The sequence below is a fragment of the Ambystoma mexicanum genome, chromosome 11 (genome assembly GCF_040938575.1).
Source record: "Ambystoma mexicanum isolate Mex_15411 chromosome 11, UKY_AmexF1_1, whole genome shotgun sequence".
In the NCBI taxonomy this organism is placed as follows: domain Eukaryota; kingdom Metazoa; phylum Chordata; class Amphibia; order Caudata; family Ambystomatidae; genus Ambystoma; species Ambystoma mexicanum.
The window spans coordinates 564,008,434-564,028,334 of record NC_090934.1 but is presented as its reverse complement, the minus strand read 5'-3'; the positions used below and the strand labels follow the sequence as shown (position 1 = coordinate 564,028,334).

At 46.5% G+C, this 19,901-nt stretch overlaps 1 protein-coding gene across 4 annotated transcripts in view; it reads right to left on the bottom strand.

Moving 5' to 3' along the window:
- LOC138503575 (golgin subfamily B member 1-like) overlaps nt 1–19,901 on the bottom strand; it is a 1,546,163-nt gene that overhangs the window by 1,006,879 nt on the left and 519,383 nt on the right. For all 4 annotated transcript variants that reach the window (XM_069623402.1, XM_069623405.1, XM_069623404.1 and 1 more), the window contains exon 9: nt 3,659–3,772. In XM_069623402.1, coding sequence (XP_069479503.1) covers nt 3,659–3,772 — 114 coding nt within the window. The remainder of the gene's footprint in view (nt 1–3,658; nt 3,773–19,901) is intronic.

Sequence of the window (19,901 nt, the reverse complement as noted above, 5' to 3'; positions counted from 1 at the left end):
TTCCTTGCAGATTTTGAAAAGTCCATCTGTGTTGTTAGTGGCCCCAGAGATGTGGGCTTGGATATAGGCCCTCTTCTTCAAGCAGATGGACAGTCTGTATTGCCTTTGGAGCAGACGGCAGGCCAGTTTGTCAGAGGATGTGCTCAAAGCCTGCCACTTACGCTCTGCACTTGCGTTTCAGAGGGGCTAGGTCTCAGTAACACCAGGAGTTGCGCATGGAGGCAGGCTTCGGCAAGGATGTCGAGAGTGTTGGAGCTGGGGAGTTGAAGATTTGTAAGGGCTGTATCAGAGTGATAGTCAGAGGAAGGAGTTGGGGGTTGAAGGTGGCAGCTTCATAGGTCCTATGATGAAGGAGACTGGCAGTGCAGGTGGGGGCTTAGCTGGGGGACCCAGGAGGTCCAGGTGAGAGGACAGGAGAGTTATCAGACCAGGAGGGAGTAGTGAGAGGGTTGGGGATGGGGATGTCAGCAGAGATGAGAGCATCCAAGGTGTGTATGGCACAGTGCGTCAGACCTGAGGGAAGCATGGAGAGGGAAAAGAGTGTCAGAGATTGCAGAAGAGTCCAGAGGCTGCATCAGTGGAGTCAATGTGAACAATGAAGTCTCTGAGGAGAAGAAACCTGGAGGTGGAGGATGGCCAAGAGAAAAAGTGAGGACAGACCACTCAGAGGAAGAAGGAGACTGGGCCAGGTGGCCTGTAGATGGTGGCAACAGTCAGCGAGAGGATAGGAGCGACACCAAGCCTGCAGACGAGGCATTCGAAGGAGGAGTAGGACAGAGTAGGTATGATAGTAGCAGGGAACCATTCAGGGAAGATCAGAGCCACTTTGCCCCCGGACCGCTTTGGAATGTGCTTGAACGTGATCTTGTTGCTCAGAGGGAGATGAGTGTCAAAAATCATGACAGAGCTGGCCATGAACCACGTCTCGGTGACCGCGAGGATGTCGAGGTCGAGTTCATCAAGGAGGTGGAAGATGTCAGAGGAGTGTTTGACGGCAGAGCGAGAGTTGGGGGTAGCTAGTTGGAGCTGGTTGCCACTTTTGAAGGTCTTGCGAGGAGGGGTACATGAATGTGCTACACCCGTCGGTGGTGGCAGAGGCGTCAGAGGGGAGGCAGAAGGAGGAGAGGCAGGAAAAGGGGGGAAGTTGATGTGAGACGTAAGAGGCCTATCAAGAAGGAGGAGGTTGTGCTGAGAGCCCTGGACCATGACAGTGCCATTTAGGTAGACATTAATGATGGCCCTAGAGGAAAGGAAGTATGCCAAGAGTACTTCCCAATGGGTGCCACCATTAAAAGGAGAGGAGGAGAAAGGGGAGAGCACAAAGACCATATGGGAATCCAAAGGTCTGGCGAGGGAACGACAAAGAGGATGTTGGTGACAGTCGGCCTGGAAGAAGTGTTGACATAGGTGTCAGCGATGGGCAGGCCTGGATTGGAGACCAGGAGATCCTTCTTGAAGTTTTCCTTCCAAACCGCGAAAGCGAGATAGGAGATACAGTAACAGAGAAGAAAAGTGAGATTAAAAGCACCATGGAGGGAGGGCACAGAGAGAAGGGGGCAGGGGAAAGGAGAAACTGTAGTGCACAAGACTAAACTACAACTTAAAGCAGAGCAACAATCTTCAAGTGTCCAGGAAAATGGTTACAGCAACAACAGAAAAAGCAAGACATCTAGAAGCGAGTGTTCTGGATAGAGGGAAGCGATCCTTGATAGCGGGATAGAGGGAAAAGGCTTAATTGTCAACACAAATGGTAAGTAGGATACAATATTGGATCCCAGTGGCATCAACTACAACCTTCATTGGCACTGAAGATGTCTGCCATGGAACTGAAAAAAACAATTGGATCTGCCTGGGGCACCCGAAAAGATCCTGGTGGCACCGTTTGCTCTGCGCAATGCCCCTAGGCTCCGCTGACGCCGTTGAAATTGGTTTTGTTCTGGGGCCGGAGACATCGGGCGCTGCTGGAGCTACCTGGGCCTGCTGTATCAGGGGCTCGCTCGAACCCGCAGCTGCCTTCTTAAACATATCCAACATTTGGGACTTGAAGTGCTCCCCCATTCGGCTCTGGAGAGAGGCCAACTACTTTCTGCGTTCAAATCAGATTTACGCCGGGGCAGTGGTGTCACTTCTTGTGAAGAAGATGACGAATAGGAAAGCAACCATTTCTTGGTCTTTCGCCAATGCCTTTCTTCCTTTTCCGGGGTAGGCCTTTCCGTTTCAGCCTCTGAGGACCGAACGGTCATCTCTGCCAGTGACTTAGAGGGCAGTCGACCTTCTGCGAGCTTCATCGTCCACTCCCTCAAAGACTTTGGGTTTACCTTATTGCAAGACGTGCAACTCTGTGTTATGACTGGTGCTGAGGAACCACACGCATATCTCGGGTCGGTCACCGACATTTTTGAGCTGCAGTCTGTGCAGCATTTGAAACCCGAAACCAGGGGCGCAGACATGGTCACTCGCTTGAGTGAAAAGAATTCGGCAAAGGTTGAGTTAAAAATCGAAGGATTGTATTCACATTGTCCCTCACGAGCAGCGGGCAGAGTGTGCAAAAAAAGGGAACTGAGGTACAGGGGTGTAGCGACACAGTATATGTACGACTCCCAATGTAATTTCCGGAGCCGACGACCGAGCATCGAGTCAAGGTGGATCGACGGCCGAGACGACGTCCACTACGCCCCATGTTGAAGAGTTTTTCGAGCAGCTGAAGCTTGAAGGGATATCTATCTGATGAGGAATCTGCGGGAGAAAAACAATTAATTGAATTGGAGTATTTCTTGAGCCATATGACACATGATATAACCACCGCACTACTTACTGCCTCCAAGAAAGTTCTGCTGGTTAATAAGGGAAGCTCTCGTCTGCCCTCTTGAGTGTATTTTCTTCTGTTCAAAATAACAAAAACTATAAACCCTTTCCAAACAATCAACATCACACACTCTTATGTACTAATTGTCCTACATGTTGCAAGTTAATTCTGTACACATTTGCTTCCCTGACTTTTCCCTCTCTTCCAATTTCCTCCCCCTCTCCATGGGCCAGTTTCCTCGTCACCCTACAAACTACGTTATGAAATCACAAATCGTCTCAACATGGACAGGTCTCAGTGCTTGAAGACCACTACTGTGATGATGTGCCGAGTATAAAAGACAAATAATATAATAATTATGCATGATATTTCTAAATCATCATCAAGACAGCTAAGCGAGTTATGCGCTCACTTCGACATTTGTGGTAAGCCTGCAGTACACAAGTGCAAATCCCTGAACAGCTGACTCAGCCTTCCATATGTCCGAGGCTGATCAATTAAGGACAATTCTATTGGGCAATTATAACTTCTATTGTTATTGATCTTGAAAGCAGAAGCAATCTGGCATGAAGTGATTTATGAAAAATGTGATATTTATTATCCTTCTTAGTTTAGCAAAATAAATGGGATTTAATTCATAAACTTGGGAAAGTTCTAATCCTGCTAAATGCTCCAAATATCTCCTGCAGTCAGGGTACAACCAGCCAATATAAATGCTGATACTGCTGCTCCATCCAATTCTGACACACTGTCTTAGATTACTAACACAACTCTAAATATGTGAAACTGCAGTGTGGGGGTAAATTGATTTTCTGAAATGTTTATTAAAAAAGAAAAATCAAGAAAACTTACTTTGATCTGCTGGTCTTTAGAATCCAGTTCTTTTTGCAAAACATCTATAACTTGCGTCTTCCCCAACAAAACCTCTTCCTTTTCATGCAGCTTCTGCTTCAAAGCCTTCAGTAACTATCAGAAGAACACAAATGTGAAAATCATCAAACTCAAATACAGAATATTTGTACAACGAAATGAATGGTTAAAGTATGCACAGTAAAATAAAAATAGATAAATATAATCGATAAATAACAGCTATCGTGCGCAAAGGGGAATTGAAGGCTAAGTGATACCAAGCAGTTGGGCAGTGAACTCTGATAACTTCGAAGCTGCTGGCTCGCAGCATCTACACTCTCGGCACTCAGCTGGGTAGTCTCGGTCAACTTCGTTTCTCTTGCACATAAAACCGGAGTCTTATAATAGGGATTTACATCTGTTTTCCCTCTTCATTCCGGCGGCAGCGTGTGTATTATGCGTCTATCTGCAAGCTCGGATTTCGCTTTTATTATGGCGGCGGTACTACACAGCAAGACTCGAGGGGCTGACTGTGTAAACACAGACATCATAATTAATCCAACCAACGTCCCATAACCCATAATGTCTACTATAACTGACAAAGAACTGACAAGTGCACCTATACAGCCTCAGGCTGCTTCGGCCCAGAGCTGTTCACGGAAAAACACACGGCATTGATAACAGAAAAAACGTCCTTTTGTTTAAGGGAAGGACAGTAACTCCTACGACTGTAATCCATGCACAAGTAATACGTTTGGAACATGAAATATGATGGGTGGGCAGTTGGACAAATGGTGAAAAAAATTCTGCTCTAATTCACAAATCTGTTTGGAGGATTCTGTAATTCTCGACAAACCATTTTGTTTCGTGACATGGAACTTTTCGCAAAATGGCTACATCTATGAGGAATTTTCAACGGGTGGAAAGTTTATAGTTAGAAATAACCAAGACCTTGAACGGGCAGATTTACACCCTACGATGCTGCACAACGCAGACTTTCATACGCCGCACAACAGGCACTCCACTACACAAAGGGTGATGCCAGTAAGAATGTATTTGCCTGGTCCGCTTTCTATCAATGCCCTACATCTGGTCTTGGAATCAATTTTAAGGCTATATGACAATATAAAGGACATTGTTGTTCCTAATGCGGATAAGCTAGTGGTCTTGGATACGAGCATACAGAATTTAGTTTGTGGGATGAAACTGGGGCTTCTCCCACAACCAGCTTTTTCGGATTGTGAGCAGGAGGTGATAAGCAAGTCCAATTGTGTGATGGAAAGTGAGCAGTGTGAGGTTCAAGCCCCAGGCTCAGTCACTAGTTGGTCCCACCCCAAACTTGCCATCACTCTTGATCAAATGTATTTCACGCCTGAGCACTTCTCCTATTTTATTTGATTCTATTAATGTTTCCCCAAGACCTGACCTGATGAAGATATGGTTCCTGGGGAAAAACTTGGTTATTTCTATAAAAAATTCACCTATAAAAAAACTTAAAAAAAAGAGCAGGGCTAGGAGAAAGAAGACAAAAAATCAGCCTGCTCTAAAACATAATTTTCGTAGCTCCTCTTTAAAAATGTTAAGGCTTTTGCCTTTGGGAGACCGTATCATAGACCTAAACGCCCAGAAAACCATATGCGAAGATGGTCTTCCACCGAAGACGCACAGTACAGATAGGCATGTGCTGACCGTAATGAATCGTAGAACAGACCAAAATACTCGTCCTCCGGAATGCGCAGTTAATGCTATCGATCAATCTGACCCGCATATTAATGAAGACCAATTACATGGCAACCGGTCGGTTAAAAGGAAAGAGGACACCATGCTGTTATCTTCTTTTCTAGCAGTGGCGACTGCTATGCTAGGGTGGCCGGGCGCCGCCCCCCCAGAAAAAAAGAGAGAAGCTAAAAGAGATGCAATCAGAGAACTTCTCTGATTGAATCTCTTTTAGCCTAGATGCTGCTGCATTTCCTTTGCCAAGAGCGCGGGGGCACTGTGGCAAGGAAACAATAGTCAGTGCAGTCACAGTGTAGTATAGGCCGACCCGGCAGAGGGCGCGTCCCAATTTAGTATATTTTTTTATAGTAGAGTGCTTGGAGCTCGTAGTTCCACGCACTCTACGTAGCCCCTTCAATTAGAGGCCTGGCGGGGCGCTTCAGGTGTGGCCCCGCCAGTATTAAAATATGCGCAAACAGCGCACTTATCAATCCCTCCCCTGCCATGGATACAGTAATGTCATTGACTGTCAAACAGCCAATGACATTACAGTATCTATGACTCATGACTGGCGGCGCAGGGTGTGTGCGTGCGCCTGCGCCGCCTTCACACCCGTCTCTTTCTTTCCAAGTCCGACTCGAGTCAACAACAACAGCACACACGAGGAGTGCTGCTGCACCACCAGGCCACCAGCCCAACGGCGCAGCGGTAAGTACCCCATTGTTGTGCGTTCGTTATTTCTTCTTGGGCCCGGGGACTCGGGAGTGTTGCACTTCCACTCCCCTCCCCGGGCCCAAACTATGTGGTCCACACGCGGCCCAGGCCCAGTCAACACTGAACGACGTGTAGGCCAGGGCCTACACGTCGTTCAGTGTTGCTGCCGAGCTGACTGCCGTCAACTTGGGGCGAGCCTTGGTGGTAGCGGGGGCCCGCTACCACAAAGGCTCGCCCCTAGTTGGGCATCCACGGCACGGACCGGGGCTAAACAAAGTAGGCTTCAATGTTATACAACTTTACCAATTCCTTCACCTCCCTGTCCCTCCTCCCCGCACCACCCTTCCCCCACAGGCAGATGCAAACATACAACCATGAAGAACAGTAAGAAAGCCCCTCCAGGGACCCTAAAATAGGTCTAGTTATTTTAGCCGCTGGTGCACCACTGGGCACTAAAGTCTTCCTTGAGGACGGCAAGAATTTGCCACCAGACTGTAGCGAATCGTGCAATGTTATTGTTCATTTCATAGGTGCCACAAACTCCCAGATTTTCGTTAGCCAGTCTTGCACCCAACACTGCACTATCAGGTGCTTTTGTTTTATTGAGGAAGCTGCTGCACTGAAAGAACGTTTGTCTTTTATCCTGATCACCTTCTGGCACTGCGAGTCTTGGAAGACTCTTGCCACTACAATCCGCGCTCGCTTCCTGGAGGAGGCGGAGCCCATTGGCGCTCACGTGTGCAGTCACGTGACCTGCTTGCCATCTCAAATTGCAGCCTCAACCGGCCGAGCGGCGCTTTTGTTTTATTGAGGAAGCTGCTGCACTGAAAGAACGTTTGTCTTTTATCCTGATCACCTTCTGGAACTGCGAGTCTTGGAAGACTCTTGCCACTACAATCCGCGCTCGCTTCCTGGAGGAGGCGGAGCCCATTGGCGCTCACGTGTGCAGTCACGTGACCTGCTTGCCATCTCAAATTGCAGCCTCAACCGGCCGAGCGGCGCTTTTGTTTTATTGAGGAAGCTGCTGCACTGAAAGAACGTTTGTCTTTTATCCTGATCACCTTCTGGAACTGCGAGTCTTGGAAGACTCTTGCCACTACAATCCGCGCTCGCTTCCTGGAGGAGGCGGAGCCCATTGCCGCTCACGTGTGCAGTCACGTGACCTGCTTGCCATCTCAAATTGCAGCCTCAAACACCCTTGCGGCGTTAAGCACGGCCGCGGAGTAAAGGGCGGCGCATTCTACGGCGGCAAGAACTGTTTTGCTGCTGTTTGGCTCTGTGGTGACGTTAGCACCGTGGATTACAGAGACCGAAACTCAGCTGTGGTCTCAGCGATCAGAGAAACACAAGTCGTCCCAACACGGTAAGCCCTTACAGTTTCTTCTATTGACGATATTAAACGTACAAAAGGTGGACTAACGTGAGACTGTTGGATACCATACTCCTTTGATCCCGTGTTTGCCCCCTCAGACCATCCTCCCCCCTAAAACATAGGGGGAGTTACAACTGAACATTAAACCAATCTACTGATATTAAGTAAAAAAAAACCCACGCGGAGATAAGGCTGGAAGCTTATTTCATTCACGCTCAACTCGGCAGACGAAGCAAGCTTACCTTTAAAAGACTCACCTGGTCCAATTTGCGTAAGTCAGTCAGCTGTATCCCTATCAGCCTGTTGAAGTGAGCGGGTCATTGTGTATCGGTCGCCGTGTCATCACATGACTCGGATCACGTGGCAACCTTGAGACACTCCCCCTGAACATCTGCATAGAGCACAACAGCGCATTCCCTGCGGCTTGAAGCCTGTGCGGAAATAAGGGTGCGCTGTTCATTGCTGTTTGCGGCTAGAGACGGTTAAAAGTTTGGGTAAAGACACTAATCTCAACTAACTTTTGGTGATTTGAACTGTTTGTTTAACCATAATCTCAATTTGATCAAGATGGATAATCCAAAACCTCGTACCAGATTCCAAGAAAAATTGGAAGAAACACTTGTGATGAATGATAAAGGCAGAACTCAAGATAATACTAAACTTCAGTCAACTAATTTACATACAGAGGAGAAGCCAAGACCACCTAAAAAGAAAGTGAATATTGCACTGAAACATGAGTTAAAACACAGCAGCAGTCATTTAACACAAAAAGACTCAGTTATAGATGACAATGTGAATACTGAAACACAGTTTCAACCTAGACCCTTTATAGATCTGACGAACTCGCTACCAGTAGAAACAATAATACAACAGAAACCAACAGACGACAACCCGGCTTATGTGGAAGCAATATCGAAGCAAGGAGATGCTGACTCCAATCAACTACAAAAAATAAGTCCAGATGATTCCTGCTTTACACCATCCTTACAAGAAAGAGCAAGGATTGCGAAACAACAATGGCAGACAACATTTCGACCAACCCATTCACTTTGCGATAATAATATACACGCTCTCCCCTTAAGGATGGCACGATTGTCACTGGACATTACAGAGATAGATGCTCTAATGGACTGTCAAGATAAAAGACAAGAGGTATTTAACGTGAAATGTTCAACTACCCATACCAACCAAATAAATACCTCTACACCAAACAACCATAAAGACAGTAACATAACAGTAAAAACCCGTGTGAACGAAATTAACAGTTATGTAAAAAAACAAAAATCTGAGACCGAGGAGTCTGCATCGATAAGCATGAATTCAGACAACACAAGGGACTTGATTAATTCTCCACCGAAAATACCTACCACAATGCTAGACTTACAAAATACCTTAACTGCAGTATTATCAAATGCAATGATCCCTTTTTTGAAAATACAGGAATCAATGGTTGACGCTACAAAGGACCAAGCAATGCTTCTAGCGATGATCATGACAAACCAATCTCACTTTAAATCGCTCACAAACAGCTTACAAGAACGAATGAAATATGATGCCGAAACGTCTAGGTCCTGGCAATCGCATCTAGCGGGCATTGCAAGAGTGGAGCATATAGAAAAGCAAAATCTAATGGAAACAGTGTCAACTATAACAAAAAAACTAATAGATGAAAAGGCGAAAAAACATTCACAAACTACGCCTCGTCTCCAAGGAATAACTCAAGAAACACAAACTGAACAAAAAGATTTCCCAAATAATAATAACATTGATCAGACAACACAGTATGAGATGCAACCATTGATGATCGAAATAAATTCACATCTAAAACCAATAATACTAGACACTAATGCACCTCCAATGTGCACCCCCTTTGACAAATTCGACCTGACAAAACGTGGATCAACAGGACAGGATATCCCGACTAAACCAACTCATAAAAAAGCGACTTAAAAATCGCAAACGGGATCCCGTGCATTCCTGAGAAATATGCAAAGGGTGCAACAATCATTAAATGATAAATTACCACAAAAAAAAAATCAGATTAATGCAAGGAAACATAGAGCTGAAAGCTCCAAATCCTGTTCTGGCTAAAACGAACAGCCACAAACCAATTGCCCAAACAGCCAAACAAGTATCAAAAGAACCATTGGATGATCTGATAATGGATATCAACCGCCCCAAAAATATTCCGACTACAAGTAAGGCTGCAGCAAAAAGCGGCGACGTTAAGAACCAGAAAATAAGTACACCACCGGCATCAGAGCCGGTTACAATTGAAGATTCCTCAGAAGACATTTGAAGCATTGCTAATGATCAGGACGAGGAGTTGATTGTTATCGACAAGTATAACGACTCAGTCTTGACAACAATGACAAACTCGCACGAATCAACCGTCCAAGGGGATAATGTATCCTTTAATTATTCAATTGTTTCAAGTGCTGAAACATGGTCATCACCAGAAAGGCAACAGATTGCAAAAAATGACGATAAGCGGAGTGCTAGCCAATATTCTCCCATTATGAAACCCAACTTCGAGAATCCTTTGAGTAGAACGTATGCTTGCAGAGTGGCATTGTATCAACTGTCATCAATCTCAGAAGAACCGGTGATACTCAATAGATCTAACATTCTGTGACTGATGAAAGCAATTCCACAACTTGGAGACATAGACACGGATGACATCGACGTAATCATCTTCCCAAATAAGAATCATATGGAGGAAGCCCACATTGACTTTTATACAGAGGAAACCATGCACCGCGTCTTAGCGGCAAACCATCAATTCAGGAAACTTGGCTTCAAAGCAGAAGAAATATATGTAACCAGACCGATGGCTAAAAAAAAAAATCTACGAATATTACAATACTTGATCAAAGGATAAAAAACAACAAAAAGAATGAGTTAAATCAATATAACACTCAAAGTAGCCACATAAGTACTTTAAATCAAGTAAATGTAGCTGAAAGAGTTAACAATACCAGCCAATCAAGGAAAACATACTTATAACAATCAAAGGATAAACTAACTGACACACATACAATATCCCTAACGTCGTGGAACACAAGGGGCTACAAACATCTCCTGGAAAATCATTCCACAATTTTATCAAATTCAGAAATAATCTGCTTACAAGAGACCTGGCTAATTGATGAGGTCCTCTGCGAGGGATATATAACCTGGATGAACCCTGCAATACCATTGAATACGGGCAGAGTGGCATCAGGAATGTTAATTCTGATGAAAATCAATGTGATGTGGTGCATAACTGCAAAAATGAACATCAATTCCTGGTTTCAATATATTACCATTAGCATGCCAGTGTACAATCCTGAATACAATGAGAACCAAATGACACGCAGAATGGAAAATAGAAGTATCTCAATCCTTAACATCTATTGGAATCCGATTGCAATCAGTGACAATAAATTAATCGATTCCGTATGTGAAGAAATAGACTCCATCTCCCAAGTCAATAGTGGAAACGAATTCATTATAGCTGGTGACTTCAATATGCATCTTTTTGAGAAAGAGGGTAATAAATACACGTTGCAAGAAATGTCACCACGGGCTAGGAAATGGATGAAAGAGCTAAGAATTCGTAATATTTCTCTAACAAAACAACCAATGAATGTTAAGGGGATACCATGCCTGACTTGGACAGGAAAAACCTCTACTTCAATAATTGATTACATATTTGCTTCCGATACTCTACAGCAATTAGTAACTGCAACTAATAACTTTCCAAATGAAGAAGGCGATCACCATCAAATTTCAATCTCATGGCATGCTCACAAAACTATTACTGAACAAATAATTTTGCCGGAACTGGAAGTATCAAACAGCCTGAACAAATTAAGAATATGAAATAATCAAGCCAGCAAAATATGTTCAACTTTTCAAGTGGCCACTCTGGAAGATCACGAAAAATTGAACTACGGATGGATATTAGAAAAATATAAATATCCCCAAATAAAATCAAAGAGCACTGCTAAAAACTCTCATTACCATCATTATAATCAAAGAATCAAACAAGAAAAGCAAGAACACCAAAAGTGGCGATGGCACTTGAAAGTAAAAAATGAACCGGACCTTAAAAAACAGATAAAAAAAAGAAAAACAAAGATACTCTAAATTCCTAAAAAACAACAAGGCTATGATGAAACAACATGATGCAGAAGCTATTTTGAGTGCTCTACAAAACAAAAATACAAGAAATCTGTGGTCAATGATGAACGATAAATCAAGTCAACAAACATTAATACAAGAAGTGGACCCAGACACGTGGGTAAAACATTATCAAGAAGTGTATAACAGCAAAACATCCAATCAGATAATGAATGGAGGAAATGACGAGTGCACTTGGAAATTTGACTGGGATCTCGATGATATAATAAACAAAATCAAAGCCTTGAATTCGTCACGAGCCCCAGGCCCGGATGGGCTTTCAAATGCAGTTCTCAAAGCTACACCGGAAGAATGGGCAACATTTTTCTTTCATGTATTGCAACTCATAGCGAAAAGAAAAGAAATCCCTCACACTTGGACAGTTGCAATCTTAATCCCAATTTATAAATCAGGAGATCGAAAGTCGCCAGGTAACTACAGACCCATTGGGAAAATTATTTGCAAGCTATCTACAAAAACAACTGAATATCTGGGCAGCAAATAATAGAAAACACGCGAAAAAGGCAAATTGGCTTTGTGACAAAAATTGGAACAAACGTAAACATATTGTTACTGAATATAATAAAAGTAGAAGCAAGTATCAGAAAACAACAAGTATATGCTTTGTTAATAGACCTGAAAATGGCGTTCGATTCAGTAAACTGACAGAAGCTTTGGGGTAAATTAACAGCTTGGGGTTGTCCCACTTACATCTTAAACCCAATCATCCAACTATACTCAAATACCTCTATTCGAGTTCGATTAACAAATGCTGGTATGGTCACAGAGTCCATTTCCACCTGGAATGGGCTGAAACAAGGCTGTCCGCTAGCTGCTTGTTTATATAACCTGTATACTAACGATTTTGAAGAGCAGATTCAAAACACGAAAGCAAATCCTCCGAAAATTAACAACGAAGCTATTCAAGCACTAATCTATGCCGATGATATGAATATATTGGATAAAACGACATGTGGCCTACAAGAATCCTTCAATAAAGCCCAAGACTATATGTACACAAACGATCTGCAAATCAATACATGTAAAACAAAGGTCATGAAACTTATTAGTCGGAATCGGAAAAACAACACCCTTTAAAAATCCTGCTTGATGAAAAAGAAATCATGATAACAAAGACAATAAAATATCTGGGTGCTCTGGTAAATCCTTCAACTAATGAAAAAGAATGGTCCGAAAACATCGAATAAAAGGCCAGATCTTTGGCTAGACAATGTAGATTTTTCCATCTTAAGTATGGAACATACTCAGCGAAGGCCACAACGCTATTATACAGGCAAAAGGTAGTTCCTATGATAACTTATGCCAGTGAATCTTTAATTAATGAGACGGTCATTAACTGGTCCGCCCTAGAAGGGCTAAACTGGCGGAAAATGCTAGCTCTCCCTAAATCATTTCCTGTTGCAAGGATCCGATTTGAATTGGGCCTACAATCGATCGAATCGATAGTCACATGGAAACAGATGGACTTTTACAGAAAAATCATTTCGGATGATCTAATTCCATCGTTAGAAATATTAAAAAGGAAAGAAGAAGCATTTCAAACGACAGCTCTTTCGAAATGGACTTCGACAATAAAAAGAAAATTGCAAGTAGAAGATATCACAGAAGAAATGTTGACTAAGAGACCTCAACAAGCAAAAAGAAAACTAAAAACTAATGATTGGATAAAAACAGTGGATAAACAAAAAACCTACAAGAGTTTTCTCAAATGTGACACAGAAGTAAGAGCCCTAAATGTATTACCGGGGTATCTAAATCAATTTCCTGATAGAATGATGCATGATCTGTTTTTAAGATTTTGCCTGAATATACTACCAACTAGGGACTACTTAGCATCATTTGACAAAACTGGCACGGTCTCTGCGGATTGCAGATTTTGTAAAGAAGTACAAACCCCAGAAACCTTATTCGATCTAATTATGGTGTGTCCGATGTTGAAAGAAAAAAGAGAACTATGCAGAAGTTTCTTCAGAATCTCAACCAAAGTGATGACGACAGAAGAAAGATGGGCAAATCTTGTAAGAGGAAATGATCAGTGGTTAATAATCACAATAATCAAATTTTGGACTGAGATTATAAAATGAGTATGAATGCATATAGCATATGAAATTTCTCAGGATTGAAAGTAACAGAGAATTTAATGTAAAGTTTGTAAAATCAAACCAAACATTTTATTAAAAAAATAAAAAAAACTATCAGGAGCATTGCTGCCAAAATAAGCACTGGTTTGGCCTTCCTCGGCCCGTGGGTTAATTCCAGGCTCTCTCACCGTGCACCCCTAGTATAACTTCCTCGGGGGCGCCTTTTCAGCCTCACCAAATATCCCCTCCTGAGCCTCCCGTACCTCCTTCCAGAATGGTTCCATTTTGGGATATCTCCATCATATGTGGGGCCAGGACCCATCCGCCCCACAACCCCTCCAACACGTCTTTGAGGACCCAGGGTTTATACTGTGGAGACGGACCAGCGTGTAGTGCCACCTGAAGATCAGTCTGTATCAGCACTCCTGTAGCTGAGGACCAGACTACCTTGGGCTACAGTGGCCACAGCCTTTCCCAGTCGCTCCTCTCCAGCTCCCTCCCGATTGTCCTCTCCCAGTGCCTCATATATGGCCACGATGTTCAGGGGGAGAGGAGGGGGTCGTTACAAACACTTTGTAGAGTCCCGATATCAGATCCCTTTCACCATCATGTGTCATTAAGTATTTTTTGAACTGAGTAAGTGGGCGAGTTGCTGCCTCCTTGATGCCGGGGTCTAGCAGCCAATGCCTCAGTTCGAAATAACAGCCTTTCATTTTCTCCCACCCCAAAGCATCGCTTACATTCAGGGGGAAATCAGATGGCAAGGCCCTGAAACATATCCCTGATTATATGGCAGCTTCCCTTTTGCCAATGTGTGAAAGCCCCCGACTCCAACCCCGGAGAGAAGTCAGGGTTATTGTATAGCGGAGCAAACAGACGGAAAAACTTCATAATCCCACACTTCTTGGCTAAGTTGTCCCATGTGTAAGCTACACGTTTTGTTATGGTGCTTAGGTACAGATGCCGGGGCCTATGTGGGCACGAGAGCCACAGAAATTCACGCAGGTCCCATCTCGTCACCGCCCGATCCATTGCTACCCATAACCCCCCCCCACTTCTTGACAGCCATTCCCTTATGATGCAGATCTGGGACGCCTCATAGTATTGCCGAAAGTTGGGGAGCGCCAATCCTCCCTCCCGCCTAAGGGACATCAAAAGCCTGCCCCTTAGTCATGGGCATTTACCTTCTGAGAAAAACTGGGCAGTGATTTCCCCCAGGTTCTAAAGTAAGCTACTGGGTACCACCACCAGTATACGCCTGAAAAAGGTAGCGCAGTCGGGGATGCGTGACCATCTTGACTGCAGCTATCCTGCCCAACCAAGAAATTCTCAAGTTCTTCCATTTGGTAAGGTCCACCTACGGGTAGTTAGGCTGATATCACCCGGGAAGCTGGGATGTTATGTTAATACCCAGGTATCAGATACCCCCTTGGGCTCCAGATATATGGCGAAGCTGCCTTCAGCTCCTCCCCAACCCTCTCCCCCTCACTGTGGGATTGAGCAGTTCTGACTTGGCTTCATTGATCCTCAGACCTGAAAGCGCCCAAACTCCTCTAGCGCATTCCTACAAGCCCCCACCGACTCAGTGACTCAGACTTTGTGAGTATGAGCAACATGTCATCGGCAAAGGCTGCAACCTTGTGTTGGACCCCCATGAATGGTATCCCATGCACCGCGTTAGATTCCAGCAGAAACCGTAGTAGAGGCTCCAAGTATATGGCATAGAGAAGATGGGGAAAGTGGGGAGCCCTGATTGGTCCCTCTGCTTAGATTGAAGCGCCTAGATAGGGACCCATTGATGGAGATATGAGCCGACTGGGAAGGATAGTTCGCCTAAACCATACAGATGAAGTCCCCACTCAACCCCATCATCTCCATCACCCTGAACATAAAAGACCACTCCAAGCGGTTGAAGGCCTTCTCAGCATCTAGGGAAAGGAGGACCGACTGAAGCACTGTCTTATGGGCCTTCTCCACAGGTGTGCTATGCGTCTGATATTGTCGAATGTTTGCCTTCCCACCACGAACCCTGACTGATCCGGGTGAATGAGGTGTGGGAGGTGCCCTTCCAATCTGTTGGCTAGGATTTTAGTATACAGTTTAGCATCAATTTTAATTAATGCTATCGGTCTATAGGAGCTTCACCTGGTGGGGTCCTTGTTAGGTTTAGAGATGAGGATAATTTTCGCCTCCTCCATCGACGCTGAGATATGACCCGACTCCCGAAAGTGATTGTAGGGTCTTGCTAGGTGGGGGATCAGGGGACGCCCAAAGGTTTTGTAAAAGATGGAGGTATACCTGTCTGGGCCGGGCGATTTATTGGGGGACAGAGGGGAGCGCTGAAATAACCTTCCTTACCTCTTGCCCCAAAGCCTCCCTAACCTCGGCTCCCACTTTAGGTAATTGGACCCTGTTCAGATAGTTCTCCCGCATCGGCCCCGGTGGGCTCTGGAAGCAGTATAGGCTCCTGTAGTATTGGGCAAAGGCTTCTTGGATCTCCTCTGTAAGAGTGCCGGAGACACTGCTCGTCTACTATTGAGGGTATAGTGTTGCTAGCTGCCGTTCCCCCTCAACAACCGCACCAGTAGCCTATCCGCTTTATTGGCTTTGGCATACAATCGCTGATGGACAAATAATAGGGATCTTTACGCCTTTTTTAGTGCGAAGGACATTGTGCTGACCCACCGGCTGCAGATATTCCCTCATGGTCCGTCCAGTTGGTGCTCCCGACATGCACTTCTCGATTGCATCTAGCTCGGCCTCCAGCTGTCTGTAGCGCCAGCAGGTGCCTGTCCCTTGCTGCCTATGCCGTGATGAGCTCCTCCCCGAGTGTAGCTTTAAATGCATCCCAGCGGGTGTTCTCCCCTTTGCCAGCTGCTGTGTTCAGCTCGAAATAGTCCCCGATCTTGTTTTATAGGGCTTCCCTTATAGTTGGGTCCCTAACGCCCAGTGAGGTTGAGAGCCATTGAGACCACTGCATGATCTGCTATGCCAAGACGGCACACCTCTACCACCCTTCACCTGCCCCTGTAGGGGAGCCGAGACCCAGATATAGGCAATATGAGATTGTGAGCCGTGTACCGTAGAAAAAAAGGTGAAGCCCTCCCTATCCCCGTGCAGTCCTCTCCAGACGTCCCTCAGACTCAGGGCATCAAATCTGTCTCTCAGCGGTCTGGACGACACCCCTCCCTTATGGACCGACCCCTTCATATCTGTGTCCAGGTCCTGGGACCAGGATCTATTGAAGTCACCCAGCAGTATCATATGGCCTATGGCGAACCCTTCCAGGATGTCCAGAGGTTCACTCGGAAATCCTTCCTGGCCAATGTTAGGGGTCGTATATAGATGCTACTGTATATGTGACCCCCCTCAAAGTCTCCCACCACCAGTACGAACCTGCCCCTTTTATCAACCTTTGTAGCTCTCATCTTACATTACACTGTGTCTCAGAAGGCCAGCGCCACCCCACATGTCTTGAGGCCTGATGCGTGAATAATTCTCCGGGAGAGCCAAAATGTCAGGACCCGGTTTCCTCGTGAACAACTCTTATTTTTTCCTTTTAAGGGGTGAGTTGAGTGCCCTCACATTATGTGTTACCCACTTGAATGTTCTCGCTACCAGTGCAACCACTGTCTACAACCTCTCGGCCCGTCGCCACCTCCAGCCTCCCCTTATCTGTTGATCTCATCTCCTGCACCCATCCCACATAAGTGCATGCCCTGGCACCTAACCCTACTGTTCCCTCTGCCATAACTATGAGCCCCACCCTTCAGTCCCCCCCGCCCTCGTCCTTGTCTGCCTCCAGCCCTTCCCTCATCCCAACCCCCAACTTCGGATTGTGCCCCCCCCTCCCTCTCCACCAGTCACCCCTAACCACCCTCCCCTCCAACACTCCCCACCGGGCACTTCCGCCCACACGGTCATCAAGATGGAACATCCGTGCTTGCTTCCACCGCCTCATATCAAACCTTTAATGCCCACCACCCCTTCAGTTGCTGCTCTTAACAAGAGTTGGTCTTTGCATGCTTCAGTTTTCCTTCTCCTGGTCTCCTGCTCCTTTCCTCCCCGGCCCAGGACAAGGGTCCCGCAGCTGGGCTCTCCGTTTGCAGTGGTGCCCCACTGTCGACCACTCCAATGGATGCGGTCTTGTGTGGCTCTCGGGTAGTGAAGGGTGGTCCCCCAGGGATCTTCTTCTAGGTCCAGTTGTCATAAGTTGGCCCCTTCCTGGACAGATGTGATGCGTTTCTGAACACCCTCCCAATCAAAGACCAGGCCAAACGGAAAAGTCCATCTATAGCATATACCTCTGCGTGCCAGCTCCTTGACCACCGGACCCATCTGCATCCTTTTTAGCAAGCTACTGCCAGCCAAATCCTACAATAGTTGGATCAGGGACCCCTGGGTAGATCACTGGCTCTTTTGCTCTTGCCGCAAATAAGAATGCCTCTTTCTGCGTGTATAGGGTGAAAGTTGCCAGAACATCTTGCGCCCTCGAGTTGAGGCTCCCCCAACAGTCTCCTCGTCCTGTGGATGCGGTCCAAAGCAACTTCTTCTTGGGCTGCATTTTCCAGGAGCTCCGCAAATATCTGTTGAACTTGAGCTTTCAAGTCCCTGTCGGCTACTGTTTCGGGCAGGTTTTTGATCCGTATGTTGACCCTCCTGGAGCAATTTTCCATGTCTGTAGCTCCAAGTTTGGGTGGCCAGGTTCAGCCTTTCTATTGCCTCTTCATGCTCGGACATTTCTTTCTCCACTTCGTGGAGCCCTCGTTCCAGGAGGTCAGTTCTTTCGCTGAGCTGGCCCACTTCTCGCCTTATTTCTGCCAGTCCTGTTATTGAGGTCCGTTCTCATCAGTTGAAACGGTTCAAAAAAGGCTTTGGTTAATGTTTATTGGAGGGTCAACATTTTGCTGTGCAGGTATTCCTGGGACAGAAGCCTGTTTTCCCCCCTGACTGCCTGACCCCTTGGTTGGTCAGTCATTTCAGACCCAGTCTTATTCAGCCCCTTGGCTTCACTTGGGGGCCAAAATGTGGGAAGGGTACCACCCTCCCCGACTCACCGGCCCACACTGTCTGCTTTTGGGCCTTTGCCTTCGACATGAGCCTGACCCTGTGGGCTCCTGGTCTCCCGGTATCTGTCATTACGGGACTATCACCCCCACCGGGCTCACGCAGGTCTCCTGGTTCCACCCTTGAGACACTGTTTTTCCTGCACAGGACTTCTGGCTCCTCTCTTCAGCCTCTGTTTCTTGTCTTCTGGGTACACGAGGGCCGTGGGGAAGGGGCAGATCTGCCCCCCACCCAACCCGCAGAGGGGATTGGCAGCTGGGACCACTCTGGTACGGTCCCCAACCGCTGATGGCTCTGATGGAGATTCTGCTTAGGTATTTCTTGGTGTAGGGTGGGGTGTATATGTGAGTGCACCGCCCTCCTTCGAACCCCCTGTCCACGAGGCCCTCTCCAGTACACTCTCCTGTAGGCTGAGTCTCCAAGTCGGGGAGAGTGGCAGAATTCCTGGGACCCCTCCCGCAGATCTTCCTTGGGTGAATAGCTGGAGCAGACTGGCAGGTATGCGGGGGGGTCTCACCATGTGGCTCGTCTGTCCCAGTCAGCCAGGGGTTTTGAAACCTGCTCTGTGTTCGGGCCAAGGGCCACCCCAACCCCTTTATACCTGGCTCAGCAACCTTCATGGGAGCCCTTGCCCAGTTTCACGGGTCTCGCTGGTGCTCTTGCAGGATCTTATCCTTGTCCTCACACTGCCCTCCCAGTGGGTCTCCTGTCACTGCTGGGGCTCTCCACTCCCCTTCTCAGCCCTATGCAGCTCCTCTAGGGCCGTGGTCTCCTCTCCCGCCCTTTGAGCGGGCCCCATATACTGCTCTCTCTGCTCCAGGGGGGAAAGGGGGACATAGGGGGCTGGCGCTCCTCCTCCCGGGCCCCCGCTGCCTTTCTCTGCCACTGGTGTTCCTGCGGGCAGCTGACTCTTGATGCCTTTAAGTATGGGGGCGGCAACCCGTGCACCGCAGTCCTCGCAGCAGGGCACACTGCTGCAGCACACACCAGCTCCTCTCTGCTGGTTCTTGGGTGCCCTCCGGTGTGGTCTCCACCTCCGGATGCAGCAGGGCAGCGATCTGCCTGGCCCACACCGGCTGCGCTCACTTGTCTGATCTGATGCGCCAACAGG